The 17,419-nt window shown below is 52.9% G+C and overlaps 2 protein-coding genes across 2 annotated transcripts in view; both read right to left on the bottom strand.

The window, feature by feature from the left end:
- The window catches only part of ZNRF4 (zinc and ring finger 4), a 77,387-nt gene extending 70,465 nt beyond the window's left edge, over window positions 1-6,922 (bottom strand). The window contains 3 exon segments of the mRNA XM_061189067.1: window positions 138-270; window positions 4,403-4,515; window positions 6,856-6,922. Of these exon segments, the coding sequence (XP_061045050.1) occupies window positions 138-270; window positions 4,403-4,515; window positions 6,856-6,922 (313 nt within the window).
- Window positions 6,923-7,076: 154 nt separating this feature from the next.
- TINCR (TINCR ubiquitin domain containing) lies at window positions 7,077-7,400 on the bottom strand. Its single transcript, XM_061189066.1, has one exon. It carries the CDS (start codon window positions 7,398-7,400, stop codon window positions 7,077-7,079), a length of 324 nt encoding a protein of 107 aa, XP_061045049.1.
- Between the last annotated feature and the right edge of the window lie 10,019 nt (window positions 7,401-17,419).

Genomic DNA, 17,419 nt, shown 5'->3' with positions numbered 1-17,419 from the left:
AGAAGAGATTGAATGAGACACAGAGACAGATGGAGACACAGGGGGTGGAGGAGGCATCAGGGTCAGGACCACCACTAACCTGTATAGGAGACTTTGTGTGAATTATGAAAAGATTTCCCTTCCTGAGGCCCTCTCACCCAGCTGGATGTTTTTGTGCAGTGAACAACCTGCCCCACTGTCTACAGCAGCCGAAGCAAAGTCTGTCTTGGTATCTCCAGCAGCCAGCACAGGGCCGGGCACACAGAGCTCATTCGATAAATGCCCGTTGAACTAATGGGCAGAGTTAGAGAATGCCAGAATCTGGCCTGGAGTCACACAGAGAGATAAAGAGAGAGAGAGAGAGAGAGGGGCACAACAGAACTAAAGCAGAAAGTCCAGGTGCCTGCAGTTTCTGGCTGAGCCACAGATGCCTCCTCTGGGAACCACCTGGATTTACTTGCCACCCAGGAAAATTCCCCTCGAACTTCTGGGAGCACAAAGCGAGTGGGCAGCCAAGGCGGGAGGTGGCCCCCCCCACGGGACGCCACGGGCCCCAGGGAGAGATGGTGGCTGCCAGGTCTCACCCGAAACTCCTTGCAGCCCGGACTTGCTCCTGGGGTGGAGCCAGGAGCCTGAGAGGCCCTGGGGGGACCAGACTTCCCCCATTTTCACAGCGCAGAGATGGGAGGGGCCTGGCTTGGGGTCACCCAGAATAGGAGTCAAGGGAAAACCATTCCTGGCAGAGGGAATGGCTTGTGCAGAGTTCTGGAGGTGAACAAGAGGGAAGGGTGAAGGATGTGCTTAGGACTGAACTGTCGATGGAGAGTGAAGCCCAAGGCTAAGTGAGGGAGTTTGAACTTGGCGTTGTTTCCAAACACTTAGTCTTTTATTCCGTACCTACTCAAATTCGGTCCCTCTGTACCGAATTTGTACTGTACTACAGGATCGCCCTGTAGTCCCAGCCTAGGTGATCCTGGGGCGCCAGAGGCAACTCCTAAAACTGGGAGGACACACAGACCTCCCCGTTCTGTGGGTCAGGGATGAAGGGATGGAGGCTGCAGGACCCAGAGGCCGACTGGGAGAGAGCTGTCGAGCCCACATGGAGGTGGGGTATTAGTGCCAGGACCTTGAAAATGTAGGACTATTCCAGGTGAAAAAGACCCAAAAGGACATTCTGGGCAGAGAATACAAAAGTCTGGAGGTGTGTGATAATCAGACAAGTGCTGGAAACAAGCCAGAGTGTCCAGTAATGCTGCTGTCTCCAAAAGGGTCAGGGTTGGACCAGAGAGAGAGAGAGAGAGATCTGGGGCAACAGAAGCCCAGAGGGAAGTCGAAGCTCTTCTGGAGGATCAGAAATGACTGCATGAAGAAGGGGGCACTGGAGCTGGGGCTTGGAAGGATGAATAGGAGTTTGCAAACAGAAAAGGTAGGGCATGCAAACTGAGCAGAGAGGCTGTGGCCCAAATTCAAAGAACATGCTGATGGAGTAGCAGGACAAAGAAGGACTTGAGGAGTAAAATCAGTCAGTGTGAGATTTCTCCAGATCCAAGCCTGGCAGCCTGCCATTCTAGGCCAAGAAACCCAAGGACAGTTCCCCTTGGCTCCTCCAAGCCCTGTTAGGCCTGCTCCAGCCACTGTCATCTCTCCTCCTTGGGTCACAGGTACTGTCCACTTTGGTCCATGATGACACTTGGTGGCAGATGCCTTCCACAATGTGGCTCTGGGATCTCAGTCCAGGCTTGTGCCTCTCAGTGCCTCAGTTTCCCCATCTGGAAAATGGGAACGCTGGAAGCCACTTTTGCTGTTTGTATTCATCTCAGGACTGGGAGGCCTCCAAAAAACAATGTGAAGGGAGCAAAGTGATAACAGGAAGAAAGGAAGGGAGGAGGGAAGAAAGGGAGGGAGGAAGGAAAGAAAACAGAAGGGAAGGGGAAGGAAGGGAGGAAGGGAAAAACTTTGCACCCCTCCTCCAAGCCAATACCAAGGGACAGGTCCAACATGATTATTTCAGAACACACCGAAGCTGTTGAGGCTTAAGAAATGGGTGATGATTTGCATGCGATTTGCATGAGATTTGCATGTGATTTGCATACTGTTTGTTAAATGTCAAAAAGGCCTGAAAATGCTGTCTCCCACCCCCACCTCAGCCAAGATGCGGGAAACCCTCCCCATTCCTCTATCAGGGACCTGCTCATGCGCTGGGGACCCCTCAGTTCAAGGGTTGCCAGGGCAGCAGACTAGAGGGGGCAGGGTGCCCTTGGATGCCCCATCTGTAAAATGGGCCATAATCATCACCACCACCACCGAGCCTCACACTTCACAGACTAGAGTAAGTGGAGGCCAGACAAGGACGTGGCACAGACCCTGGCATGTAGTGGGAGCCAAGGAATGGAGCTGGGGTGGCTATTAAAAGCCCCACTTTCCTGCTGGGCCCTGGAGGGCAGGTCCCCCAGTGTTTGCGTGACCCACCGAGGCCAAAACCAGGCAGGAGCAGGGGCCTGGGCTGCCTGGCCCCAGGAGGAGTGATGCCAGCCCCGGAGAGGCTCCTCCAAGGGGAAGTGAGAAAAGCCCCGCAGGCCTGGGGCCGTCCCCATCCCCTGATGGACAAACGCACATCTGAGCACTACTCTCCCCAAGGCCACGATTCATTATCCACCTGTCCCTGCTCTGGGCCCTGCGGCCAACACGACTCTTAATTAAAACATTATGTCTTCCCAGGCTCCCAAGCCTCTGCCCTGTGATGCCAGCACCCAGAGCATGAACGCGGCCCTCAAGGGCCTGCATGCTAGCATCCCCCCAACCCGAGGGGGTCTGCACGGCGGACCCGATGCCTCATGGCCACAGATCAGAGATCCAACTGAGTCCCAACGTTCTATTTTTTTTTTTTTTTTGGCTGCGCCACGTGGAATCTTAGCTCCCCGACCAGGGATCGAACCCCAGCAGTGGAAGTGCAGGGTCCTAACCACTGGACCACCATGGAATTCCCTACTCAGAGGGTCTTATACCCAGAATTCCTACAGCACACTGCCTGGAATAGCCCGGAGTACCCCCATGATTACCGTCAATGTCTCAGTGCTCTGCCAGGCACAGCCACCGCCCCCCCCAAATCCCTGACCACTTAACCAGAGCCCTTCAGACACAACCAGGAGACCCCGTGCAGGGGGCAAAGCAGTGGGATTGAACGGGAAGGACACCGCCACGGGGGTGGACACGGGTGCAATGTGGGGAGGGGTTTGGGTTTGGGGGAGGGGTGCAGTGTGACACTGGAGCGCTGGGAGAGGGCTGGGGTCCCCCAGTCTCCACCTTTAGCCATTTGAGATTTCATGAGTGTCTGGCCACACACCCCCTGCCCCCAGCCAAAGCTGTTCACAGTAGAGGAGGCTTGAGGGGGCCCAAAAGAGGACAAGGTTCTCACTGGCTGGGGAGGAGGGAATCTGAGAAGACTTCCTGGAGGAGGCTGGAATCCTGGGTGGACTGGAGCTGCAGAGAGGGGTGTGAAAGGTGCTTCAGGCTGGGGGCACAGCTTGGGTAGAGGCGTGGCAGAGAGAATGCACCAGGCAGGTGGGGGTGATGCCCCCCCCAAGCTCCTCTCCCCTCTGTGCTTCTCTTCATGTGACATCCTCCGGCTGCCTCCCAAGATGGCACGTGGTTCCCACTGCAGACTGGGCACTTGAAGCCCCAAGGCGGGAGCCACCTCCTCAGGATCACACAGCACAGCTGGAAATCTGGCTAGCCCTGAGTAGCAACATCCTAGGTCAGTGTCAGGGACTGGGGCTCCATCAGGAATGTCCCAGGCAGTGGGCAGCAGCTGGGCAGGCCAGTGTTTCACCATCTATGCTGGAAGCCCAGAACCTTGGAACAGCAGGAGGGAGGGGATAAGACAATTTCAATCCAGGCCCCCTCGCAGGGTGAAACACCAGCTCTCTGGCCACTTTTCCTTCTTCCCTTTTCCCTAACAGCCCCATGGAGAGCAACACCTGCAGCCAGCTCCTCCTTTGAGATGGCCCTGGTGCCCTCCAGGAGGGGCAGGGATAGCCCTTAGCCTGTGGGGAGCTTGGCACTTGAAACCACCTGGTGGCAGTCGCAGGAATTGCAGGCAAAGAGTGCAATTAAACCAAACCTGCCAACCAAAGCCCACTCTTTGATTGTTAAGGAAGAGGGGTAACAGAGCCCAGAGAGGAGGAGCAATTTGCCCAAGGGCACACAGCAATTCAGGGCAGCATTACTCAGGCCCATGTGTTAGTTCAAAGGTGAGAAGGTAAGGCCAGTGACCCTGCCCCAGGGGCCAGAAGCATATGGGTGTGGAGAAGGGTGATGGTCATCAGAGATGACTCTCTTCTCCTCTCTGAGCCTCAGTTTACCCGTCTGTGGTCTCCACAATCTCTAAGGTCCCTTCTGTGTCCCAAATACTGGAGTGACTTACCCAGAGTGAGGTCAAGGCTCCTGGGAGATGTCCCCTGCCACCCCCAGCCTGCTCCTTCAGCCAGCACCTCTGGTCCCCTCGGTCATGGCTCCACGTCCTCCAACACAGATTACCTGCAGGAGGGGGACAGAAAGATACAGGTTGCAGGCCCGTGCAGCCCTCACCTTGGCACTTAAGGCCTCCTGGTCTGCTTGGTGTCCGGCCAATGCATCTTGCTGCGTCTGCCCAGACTTGCCTCCACCCACGAGACCCTCTCTCTTGCTTCCAGGAAACACTAGAGCTCCAGGAAAATGTTCTGAGCATCCCCTTCTTCACCTCCAGAGATCATACATTCAATGAACATTTATTGAGCACCTACTATGTGCCAGGCACTGAACTGGGGAAACAGCAGTGAATAGGATGGACAACAATGCCCTCACAGAGCTTACAGTCTAGTGGGGGAGATGGAGCAAAAAATAATTAGTAAAATATTAGTAAAAATAATCAAGGAAGTATAGAGAAAGATAAAGCAGGGGTAGGGTATGGTGTTGGTGGGATGCCATTTTAAACAGGTGGTCAGGGAAGATTACACTGAGGAGGTAGGATCTGAACAAAAGCCTGAAGGAGCTGAGGAAGGGAGGTGGAAAGCATTGCAGGAGGAGGGAACAGCAGTGCAAAGGCCCTGAGGTAGGACCATGCCCAGAGAGTCGGAGGAACAGCGAGCTGACTCTATCCTAGTTCAGCCTCCACCATCACTCACCATCACAAGACCTCCACCCTGGTCCCCCGATCCCCACCCCCAGCCCTCCCCCCCCCCCACAGTCTGTCTTCCCTGTATCAGCCAGAGGGCACCTGTGAGTACCTGAGTCAGGTCCTGCCCCTCCTCTGCCCACAGCCCTCCAGGGCTCTCACCTCCCTGAGGGTAAAAGCCCAAGTCTTCCCCATGGTCCACAAGGCCCTGTATGACCTTCCCTGTCCCCTCCCTGCCCTCCCCTCCTCCCACTCTCCCCCTCGCTCACTCTGCTCCAGACACACAGGCCTCCTCGCTGTTCCTCCAACACACCAGGTATGGTTCTGCCCCAGGGCCTTTGCACATTTTGTTTCCTCTTCCTGGAATACCCTCCTGCCCACTCTTGTTCTCTTTGTTTAATCAGCTCCTTCACACTGTACTGTGAAATGTCACCTTCTCCGACAGACCTCCCCTGGCCACTGTTGATAGGGTAGCAACACCGCCATCACTCTCAATCTTCCTGCATCCTTCCACTGCACTTATTACAACCTGACATTCAAACATATGTTTATTTGGTTCCTTGTCTGTCTCTCCCACTGGACTGACTGTGGGCTCCGTGAGGGCAGGCCTGGTCTGTCTGGGTCCCTGCTGGGTTCCAGTGCTGCCCAGCACATGACCCAACACACAGTAGGCACTCAATAAATGCGTATTGTATATTGAATATTGACTGTGTAGACGTCTGTGGATCATCCAGCTGCTAGGCTTTGTTTGGCCACTGCCAGCAACACCCTCTCCCAGCCCCAAGCCCCAAACCCCCACTGGTCACCATCCCATCCATCTCCTCCTACCCCTTGAGACCCTCCCTCGAGAGGGCCTGGAGAGGCAAGCCCTCCCACCACATCTTGAGCCTCCAGGACTGGCATCTGAGGCTCCTGCTCTCAAAATGTCACCCAGACTTGGTGGACCAAGCCTCTAGGGGCCCAGCGAGCATGACTCCCATAAACTCCAGGGTTACACAGACAGCTCCAGTCCCTCCCCCGCCCAGCGCCTCCATCCCAGGCTCTGGGACCAGCCCCTGCCCATCTCCACCATCTCACTGCCAATCTCGCCAAGCACCAGCCTCCACCATTTCCCAAAGCTGCCCCAGGGCTCTACATGTGCTGTTGTTCCCACAGCCCAGCTGCCCTTCTCTGCAGACCCCTCCTTGGGTTGGGAGACCCACTCCTCTTGGGTCACCTTGGCCAGGGGACCTCTTTGGATACCACAAACGGCCAGGTCAGAGTGTGGACAGCAAGGGTCAGGATGGGATTGTGGGGAAGGCAGGGGTAGTGGGGGAGATGGATGAACAGAAAAGGAAGAGAGAGAGACACACACACAGAGCAAAACAGCAGAGACAGAAATGGACAGAGACGCAGAGAGACAGAGAGATATAGAGAGACAGAGACAGAAAGAGGGAAAGGAAAGGAAATAAACAGGGACGGTGTCACAGAGAGAGGGAGAGACAGGAGACAAAGAGAGATCGTGAGAAAGACCGGGGAGGCTGGAGAGAGGCAGACAGAGTGAGAGAAAAGAAGAAAGCCTGCAGGGGGAATCGAGCCAGGCTCCCGGCCTTTCTCAGTGCCGGGCTCTCTCCAAGGAGTCCACAAGGACGAAACGGATCCCCAGTCCACCCTTCCGCAACCATCCCACCACTCCACCCTGACCCCAGCTAGGCCCTCCCGGCCTCCCCCCAGCCCTGACCCACTTCCCGCCCCACCGGGGACGCCAGCCAGGCGCTCCTGTGCCCTGCTGTCTCCCCCCGCATTCCCCATCCAGGACCCCAGCCAGGCTCTCCTGTGCCCCCCAGGCTCCGCCCATCCTGACCCACCTCCCACCCCACCGGGGACGCCAGCCAGGCGCTCCTGTGCCCCGCCGTCTCCCCCCAGCCCTGACTCACCCTTCACCGGGGACCCCAGCCAGGGCCCCCTATCCCACCCCCGACCCCAGGCCCCCGCTCCCAGGTCGCCCCCCAGTCCCCGCCCCCGGCCACCTGGGGTCGCTGACGAGCAGCAGCACCGAGCCGTCCTGCAGGCGCACGTCGCGCACCGTCTGGTGGTCGTCCAGCCGCCGCGCGTTGTAGTAGAAGGTGCGCTTCCAGGAGCTCACGCCCTGGCCCACGAGCTGGGCGCGCAGGTCGCTGAGCGTGTCCCGCGGCCGCACCGTGAGCGGCAGCAGCAGCGCCTCGTCCGCTAGGTGCACCTGGATGTGGTAGCGCTTCCAGCGCGACAGGCCCCGCCGCAGCCCCTCCATGGCCCCCGCCGGACACTCGGACCCGGCCCGGGCCCTTGGACCCGGCCCGGGCCCCGCGCGCTCTCCGCACCCGCCCAACCGGCCCGGCCGCCCGCTCTCGCCGCGCCCGCGCCCGCGCCCAGCCTGCCCGGGCACGCCCAGCTCGCAGACTGGAGGCCCCACGAGGGCGGGGCGCGGCGGGTCGACCCGCGGGCCCCTAGCCCCCACCCGCAGACGCCCCTTAGTTTACGTCGACCTGTATTAAGTGCCTACTGCGAGCCAGGCGGATGGAGGCGCCCCGGGTGACCCGGGACGAAACGCACGAAAAGGAGCCGCATCATAAAGATAAATATGTAAATGCACAGTGCATCCGATCGTGGGAAGTGCCAGGGAGGGACCAGAAGAGGAAGAGAGCTCGAGACTGGCCGGCTATTTTAGGGATCAAGGTCAAGGGAGGCCTCTCTGTGGAGGTGGCATTTGAATGGAGATCTGAAGGAGGAATGAGTCAACCACGCAAAGAGTCATGATCAAGAGTACTTACTGCAGGCTGAGATGGGAACAGCCTGTGCAAAGGTCCTGAGGCAGGACGGAGCCTGCCTGTTGGAGGAACAGCGAGGAGGCCTGTGTGGCTGGAGCAGAGTGAGCGAGGGGGAGACAGGGAGGAGGGGGTTCAGGGAGGGGATGGGGCAGGTCATGCAGGACCTTGTGGGCCACGGGGAGGACTTGGGCTTTAACCCGAAGGAGGTGGGAGCCCTGGAGGGAAGTGTCTGAGGTTTGTATTTGTCACTCACATATTTGACTCTCATTTACTCCCTTATTTCCTTCAAGACATATTCAACCAGTACTTATTCTGTGTCCGGGCCGGGCCGGGCAATGCTGGGCACCAGAGAAATCCCAACCTAGGGCCCTACCCTCAAGGGTCACCCAGTTGAGGGTGAAGGACACAGAGCTGGACACAGACACTCCCAGTCCTATGTGGTCAGGGTTTGAGTAGTAGGAGAGACCCCAGGCTGGGAAAGGCCAGTAGGCGGGAGATGGCTTTCCGGATGAGTAGGCATTGGAGCCCTGGGGCTTTGACAGATGAGTAGAAGTTCAACACTCCCACCAAGGAGGTACCTGCCCATGATCACCAACTATATAGTTCACTGTGTGCCTAGTGGGGAGAAGCAAGAGTCAAGGCTTGTGGCCAGTGACAGTCAGGGGAGGCTTCCATGCTGTCCTCCCCCGACTCCTGCAACCCCTTTCTCAGGCCCCGCCAGCCTCTCCAGTCTTACTTATCTAAGCACCCTTTTCCTGAAAGCCTTCCTTGACTGCTGCCTGCCCTTCTCCACAGCCATACCTACCAGGACAGGACTGACCAGTTCTGGGTATCCAGAATGTTGACTTGACCTCAGAGATTCAGTCTGTACTTAGAAGCTAGTTACGATGGAGCCCAGTGGGAACTCCTCCTCCAGCAGTGGCCAATAGTCGGGGAGGGAGGCTGAGGCCAGAACAGGGCAGTGGGCAGATCGAGGGCTCTAATCCCGACCCTGACCCTTGGAAGTTCCTCAGGAAGGAACTTAACCTCCCTGGGTCTCGATATCACCATCTGTCCAATGGGGTTGTTATGAGGAATAAATTACTGCACATAAGCGCTTAGAAATGTTCCTGAAGCATAGTCGCTGGCTAATTGGCTATGCTGAGAGTCAAGTGCAATTGAAAAGCAAATAAAAACAAAAATAGCAAACAGAAAAAAAAAACACGGGCTAAGTGACAGATGGCCTTCTAGGTACATGATCTAAAAAAATAATAATAAAAGCTTCCCTTAATTCTCACATGACACTATTATCTCCCATTTTACAGATGAGTAAAGTGAGGCTCAGAGAGAGTGACTTCCCTGAGGATACACAGTGAAAAATGGCAGAGCCAGGACTTGAAGCCTAGCCACCTGGTTTCAGTCTTCATGCTATTGTCCACTTACTACACAGCTTCTTAGACAACCATCAGATTTCAGATGGAGATTTTAAAGGTGGTTAAGACAAAATTAATTTCAGATGGATCACCCACCAACCAAGCAAAAAAAAAAAAAAGAGAGAGAGAGAGAAACTATTAAACTACTAGAAGAAAATGTGGAAGTTAAAAATAATAATAATCCCAGTGTGTTGAAGCATGACATGACACCTTTAATGATTTAAAAGATTAATAACTGACTACAGGACTTCCCTGGTGGCGCAGTAGTTAAGAATCCACCTGCCAATGCAGAGGACACGGGTTTGAGCCCTGGTCCAGGAAGATCCCACATGCCGTGGAGCAAATAAGCCCGTGCCTGAGCTCTAGAGCCTGAGCTCTAGAGCCTGCGAGCCACAACTACTGAAGCCCGTGTGCCTAGAGCCCGTGCTCTGCAACAAGAGAAGCCATGGCAATGAGAAGCCCGCACACCACAACGAAGAGTAGCCCCTGCTCGCCACAACTAGAGAAAGCCCACGCGCAGCAACGAAGACCCAACACAGCCAAAAATAAATAAATAAAATAAATAAATTTTTTAAAAAAAGATTAATAACTGACTACAGGACATCCCTGGTGGCGCAGTGGTTAAGAATCTGCGTGCCAATGCAGGGGACATGGGTTTGAGCCCTGGTCCAGGAAGATCCCACATGCTGCGGAGCAGCAAAGCCCGTGCACCACAACTACTGAGGCCGTGTGCCACAACTACTGAAGCCCGTGCGCCTAGAGCCTGTGCTCTGCAACAAGAGAAGCCACCACAATGAGAAGCCTGTGCACCGCAATGAAGAGTAGCCCCCGCTCGCCACAACCAGAGAAAGCCCGCGCACAGCAACGAAGACCCAATGCAGCCAAAAATAAATAAATAAATAAATTTATTTTTTTTTAAAGATTAATAACTGACTACATACAAATGTAAAATTCCTATACACACACATACACAAACACACACAAATACTAGAAGGTCAATCGCCAAAGGAAAACTTTTCCAAAACATGATAGACAAAAGACTGATTTCCTTAATATGTAAAAATCTTCCAGGTATCAATAAGGGCCAACAGTTCAATAGAAAAAGAGGCAAAGGACATGAACAGTTTCAGAAAAGGAAATACAAATGTCTTCCAAGCATATGAAAGGGAGTTCATTCTCACACATGGTAAGGTCAATATAAAATAAAACTACCACGAAATACTTTTAAAAAATCTATCAGGGGGCTTCCCTGGTGGCGCAGTGGTTGAGAATCTGCCTGCCAATGCAGGGGACACGGGTTCGAGCCCTGGTCTGGGAAGATCCCACATGCCGCGGAGCAACTAGGCCCGTGAGCCACAACTACTGAGCCTGCCCGTCTGGAGCCTGTGCTCTGCAACAAGAAAGGCCGCGATAGTGAGAGGCCCGCGCACCGCGATGAAGAGTGGCCCCCACTTGCCGCAACTAGAGAAAGCCCTCGCACAGAAACGAAGACCCAACACAGCCACAAATAAATAAATAAATAAATAAATACATAAATAAATAAAATTTAAAAAACAAAAATCTATCAGGTTGCTAAGGATGAAGAAGTTTGATAATTCACCGTGTTGCTGGGGTTTGGGGAAAAGAGCAATATTATGCATTGGGGTTTGGAGTGTGAAATGGTGTAATCTCTCTGATAATAGCTATTGAAATGAGCAGTTGCTATGGGGTTATATAGAAGTTATATAGAAGTCGCTATATCCCTTCTGGGCCTCTACCCAGGTGCCCAAGGATGGATTACAGTACGTCACACACGCTGAGCAATTTACATGTAATTTACATGTAATCCACAAGGAAACAGGAGGCTGATCTCACTGAACAAAGGAGGGAAACTGAGGCCCAGAGGAGGGACAGAATGAGGGCCCAGGCTGGTGTACACTGTCTCAGGGAGAGTGGGCGGGCTGGCTCTACCTGTGGCACTGGGTCACCACGGTCCCAGCTACCTCCCTTGTCAGGCTAAGCTCCAGGTTTCAGGCAACACACCTGCTGGTGTTTAGAACAGGTCAGAGCAAGACCCAGAGACGCTCGGCTTTAACATATGGAGGCCAAGCCAGCCACGCTGAGCCCTGTGAGTGCTGGGTGCCAGTTCCAATTAATCCTGACTTTCTCATTAAGCCGTCAGGAAAAGCCAGGTGGCTCCGGGCGGTAGGCCCTCTGCCTGGGTCGCTGGATTAGAGGGATCATGGTTTCTGCCTTGAGACACTGTATTATCTGTCACGGGCGATTATGGAAGACCCAAGCAGGCAGTGACAAGCTCGGTGAATCCCTGAGTTCTGGAACCTGGGAGGCTCAGAATCGTGGGATCTCCAAAATCGTGGACTCCCAAAATCTTGGAGTGCCTGGCATTCTAGATCCTCAAAACAGTCTCCCCTCCTCCCGAACATTTTAGAACACTAGAGGGAATTCCCTGGTGGTCCAGTGGTTAGGACTCAGCACCTTTACTGTCGGGGCCCAGGTTCGATCCCTGATCAGGGAACTAAGATCCCCCAAGACATGCAGCATGGCCAAAAAAAAAAAAGAATCCTAGAGCAAGGGTCCTGAATGGCATTCAACACATCACTTCTGGCTGTCTTGCAGGGAAAAGAATGCATGGATCGTCAGAGGCAGAAGGCATATGTGTGGACGGGGGCCTGCATCCCATTAATACTGCAGGCAGATAGGAAGGGAGGGTCGGCGCTGTGCTAACTTGCCCCTATCTGTGACATACCCACTGAACTTGGCATTGCCAAATTCTCGAATCACAAATAGCCTCTTGTGACACAGGCTTCTTACCTAGACATGTCCCCTTGGATCAGAGGTCTCTCAAACTGGAAGCCCAGGGGCTGAATGTGTTTTTGGTTTTTGTTTTTTCTTCTGGGGCTGGGTGCCCACATAATGTTTACAAGAAGAACTTGTGAATGAGTTTTTCCATATAAGGAGCTCCATTGGATACAGTGCAATACTACTCAGCCAATAAAAAAAAAAAAAAAGAATGAAATAATGCCATTTGCAGCAACATGGATGCAACCAGAAATTATCATACTAAATGAAGTAAGTCAGACAGAGAAAGACAAATACCATATGACATCACTTGTATGTGGAATCTAAAATATGCCACAAATGAACCTGTCTACGAAACAGAAACCGACTCACAGACATAGGGAACAGACTTGTGGTTGGCAAGGGGGTGGGGGGATGGGGGAGGGATGGATTGGGAGTTTAGGGTTAACAGATGCAAACTATTATATATAGAATGGATAAACAACAAGGTCCTACTGTATAGCACAGGGAACTATGTTCAATATCCTGGGATAAACCATAATGGAAGAGAATATAAAGAAGAATGTATATATGCGTATAAGTGAGTCACTTTGCTGTACAGCAGATATTAACACAACATTGTAAATCAACTATACATCAATAAAAAAATTTTTTTTAAAAAGACGCTCCATTGGGCCCCCAATCCTAGTGGCATCTGTGGACCCTCCATGATAGGGATGTGAATTCCCTATAACCCTAGGTCCAACTCACTCCTTGAGTGAGTTTGCTCTCCCTAGACCAGTGATAGTACTAACTTTATATCCTCCTTTTAAGATCAAGAAAGTGAGTCCCAGGAGCATCTGTTTGCCAAGGTCCCCCACCTCCCAGGGAGAAGCTGAAAAGGCTTTGGAAAAAGCGAATGGACATCCCATCAAGCTTTACAAATAGTTATCCCATGGGTCCCTGCCACCAATCCTATGAGGTCTGTACTTGTTATCCCATTTCTCAGATGACAACACTGAGTCTTGGAGAGGGAGATCACTTTCCCAAAGCCACACCTGAAGGTAGAGCCCCTGGAACATGGCAGGAGTGAGTTAATGGAAAGGCTCAGGGTGCCTCTCTATCTGGAGGTGGTGCAAAAAGGAAAACGTGGTGCTTGGGGGTGGCTTTGGGAAGGGTGTAGAGAGGAGATTGGATTTCCGTCTAAAGGCAATGAGGAGCCATGGGAGTGTTTGAAGCAAGGGAGTGGCATAATCTAATTTATATGTTAGAAATGTCCCTAACAGGACTTCCCTGGTGGTCCAGTGGTTAAGACTCCGTGCTTCCAGTGCAGGGGGCACGGGTTCGATCCCTGGTCAGGGAAGTTCCACATGCCACGCTGTGTGGCCAAAAAAGAAAAAGAAATGTCCCTGACAGTGCTGAATCCAGTTCAGAAGATGGATACATTTTCTCAGCTAAGGAGCTGAGAAAGGCTTTGTCTCAGGTCAAAATGCTCTCTTCCTAGCTACTATTTCTTGGACCCATCTGTCCCCCTCCACTGGGTTTTCATAAGGAATTCATTGCTAGGATGTCTGACAAATGAGGATTCATGGTGGTCCCTGTTGATAAACTGTGTTATTCCAGTTTAGCTCTATTAGAAACAAAGGCTATTTGCCACTAACATTTTTAAAGTGGCATCCTTCGTATATAAAGAGTTGTGAGAAATAAATAAGAATAGAGACATGCAAAGAACATGGATGCCACTTTGAACACACAAAAGACATAGATGGGAAATTGTAAAAAAAAAAAAAAAAAAAAAAAGACGAAGACTTACATGAAAAAGTGTTTAACCACTCTAGAATTCTCACTATAATAGTCAAAAAAGATATCTGATCATATTAGATTCTGTGAGGCTACAAGGCAATTGACATTCACCTCTGTTACTGTGTAAGTTAGTACTATCTTTCTGGAAGGCAAGATGGCAAAATTATTGAAAGCAAATTGATGGATAGTAACTAATTATCATGACTCACCATTGTTGAGTGACAAATGAACTTCATTTATTATGTTTTCCCCACTAGAACAGAAAGTCTGCTAAGGCAGGCATCCTTGTCTGTTTTGTTCACTGCTGAGTCCCTGGTGTTTGGGACAGCAACTGGCTTTGATTTATATACCCATCATGATCTAATCTTCTCATTTTTCTGTACAGTGAAGTTTGAGAACCAGTGGACTAGACCAAAAGGGAAGTTTGTGTGCAGGCAGATATCTGAGTATCCACTTATTTGGGTCTTTAAGACAACCCTCAGATCCCTAGTGGTGAGTGGAAAGTTCTCAGGGGCTCCCACTGACCCGTGGGTTAATGGATGTGTTTGTAGTTAAAAGGATCAAAAGAGATGATTTCTGATACTTACTAGGTCCTTAGGCTGTGTGCCAGGCAGTGTTTGAAGAGCTTTACAAACCTCAACTCACTTAATCACTTCACAGCAATGCTATGAGGCTGGTATTAATTTCAGGCCCATTTCACAGATGAGGAAACTGAGTCCACAGCATGAAAGCAGCACAAAGTAGGTGCTTGGGTTTAGCAGAACCTAAATCTTGCTCGGTCAGCTCCATGAACACCCATCCTTGTCGCTCCAGGGAGCACTTCCTCTGGCATCCCAGGAGAGACTCTGGACACCATTAAGTCTCCATAAATGTTTTGGTTCTCAAATTTCTTGGGTGACTCCGTGCAGAGCTGCCAGGGAAGGTGAGAGGAGAAGAGAGTGTCAGGTTTCTGGGGGCATGGAGATACCAGACACACAGAGACGCCCACAGCCCCTCACACACACACACAAACACCACACACACCTTGAGACAAAACAAGACACACACAGAGACCGGCTAGATGCACACCCCAAGACACACACACACACACACACACACACACACAGACCAATGCAAACACACTCCAAGACAGGCACAGATACGCACAGGAGACATGCACAGAGCCTTGGCGGGGGTGGCCAGTTTATGGGGGCTCTGGACACCCTCGATCCCTGCGGAAGCCCCTACTCCAGCCTCCACCTCCGTCCCCACTCTGGGGTCCAGGGCCTCCCGCTAAGGCGGCAGTGGAGCAACAGAGGAACCGCAGGCAGAGAGAAAGGAACTCGGGCTGCAGGAAGGGCCAGGCAGGGACGGCTGCGGTGCAGCATGTGGCTCTCTGGCGCCACCTGGTGGGCACAGGGGGCACAGCAGCCGCTGCGGCTCAACATCTCTGCGGGTCTCTGGGTCCCGTGGTATCCATCGGTGTCAGCTTTGTCTCTCTCTGCGTCTGTGTGTCTCTATTTCTCTGTGTGTCACTGTCTCTCTTCTCTGTGTGTTGCTGCCTCTTTTTCCTTCTGTGTCTGTCTCTTTCTGTCTCTCTACAGCTCTGTTTCTTTTGTATCTCTCCATCTCTTTGTCTCCCTCTCTCTCCCACTCTTCCCCCCACCTCTTCGTCTATAACTGAGTTACCCCCTCATTAGCCACATCCCCCGTGCCCTGTCCCCCCATGGCATCTTGGCACTTCCTGCCATCCATGACTCAGTCCAGGTGGAGAGTGATGAACAACTTCATCAGCTTTGTAGCCGGCCTGCTCCTACTTCCTATATTCTGGTCCTTGGGGAGGGGACCCCATGCCTGCAGGCTGCACGGGGTTCCCCTGCTGTTATTTTTGTCCATATAACCTGGCCATGAGCCCACCTTCCACAGGGCTGGCGGCTGCTGGCTCCCCAGAGGCAGAAAGTGCTGGTTGCATGGGGGGTGGGGGGCAGGGACAGTGAATATTTGGACCCCCAAGCAAGGAAGAGCCCAGGGAGAGACAGTGACGGACACCCTTGAACCCTGCTGAAACATGCCATGGCCTGTGGGCTGGTGGCCTGATCCCTGAACTGCCCAGGACTTCGGAGATCACTCTGACCCCAAGTCACCCACATTCCTGCTTGCTGAGTTTCTCCAAGGTGCTGCACCTGTTCCTTCCTGGGGGCTCCTGCACATTCTGTTCCCTCTCCTGGAATGCCCTTCCAGTCACCTCCTTCAGGAACCCAGGCTCACTCCACCTCCTGCTTGAAACCCTCCCTTGGGCTCCAAAGAGCAGATCTGTCTCAGTCATGGTCACTGCTGCGTCCCTGGCACAGAACCTGACACACAGGAAATGCCTTTGGCTCTAAACAGATAAGCTCTCGTGAGCCCAGCTCTCCCATCTTGCCTTGCTGGGGGTGTGGGCCTTGGCCTAATGGGCTGCTTGTCACTCTGTGCCCTGTTTTCCCAAGGACAGGGGATGAGGGGACTTTTTCTGGGCCACCTGTGAAACCTGCCCTGCTGGGTCTCATTTCAGCCGAGTCTGTAAATATTTGGTCCACCATGGCTGGCAGCATCCAGGCGGAGGAAGCTTCAGTGCGTTTTACGAGCCTCCCCACGGGGGCCCAACGTGAGGTTTCTGTGGCTGAGTATGTGGGGAGCCCGGCAGTTTCACCGCTGGTTGGCACGAGGTGGGTCTGACTGCAGGATTGGAAGCAGCTGCGAGGCACTATCAGTGGCTGCTGGCACTTAACCCCGTAGTGTGCAGCTTTGCAGAGGCCCAAACAGGCCTCTTGTTTGAAAAACTGTTAATGCAACATTATAGATCACAGCTGTGGTGGGAATGGGGGCTGATCCGACCCCTTCCCCAAGTCTGCAAGGAGGCGGAAGGCCCCAGTTTAGACCTGGCTCTTCTAGGAGAATGAAATGCAACCACAATCATTGGCTAAGCACCCACTAGATGCTGGGTACTGTGCAAAGCACTTTAAATTTTATTTATTTATTTGTTTGTTGGCCATGTCCCACAGCATGTGGGGTCTTAGTTCCCTTATCAGGGATCGAACCCATGCCCCCTGCAGTGGAAGCACGGAGTCTTAACCACTGGACCACGAGGGAAGTCCCGCAAAGCGCTTTAAATGCATCATCTCCTTGTGTCCTCAGAAATCCCCCTGCCCATTTTACAATGAGAAAACTCAGGTGTTCAAGGTAACTGGCTCAAGGTCATCCAGGTGGCGAAGGGCTGAGCTGGGATTATTTATTCTCCGGCCTGGCTTGGTCTCACATAAGTCACCTGGCCCACATGGGGGCCTCCCCAACAGGGCCGCGGTGAAGATCCCCTGGAAACCTCTTCTCGTCAGCATCCCAGGAGTGACTGGAGGCAGGGCCTGAATCAGATCAGTAGATCAGAGTTGGGGCCTGGGAACATGCATTTTAAACAAGGACCTCCTGGGGAATTCCCTGGTGGTCCAGTGGTTAGGACTCAGTGCTTTCACTGCCAGGGCCTGGGTTCAGTCCCT

Source organism: Eubalaena glacialis, chromosome 4 (assembly GCF_028564815.1).
Source record: "Eubalaena glacialis isolate mEubGla1 chromosome 4, mEubGla1.1.hap2.+ XY, whole genome shotgun sequence".
NCBI lineage: Eukaryota > Metazoa > Chordata > Mammalia > Artiodactyla > Balaenidae > Eubalaena > Eubalaena glacialis.
Note: the sequence above shows the minus strand (reverse complement) of the source record. Positions and strands in the feature narration are given on the sequence as shown.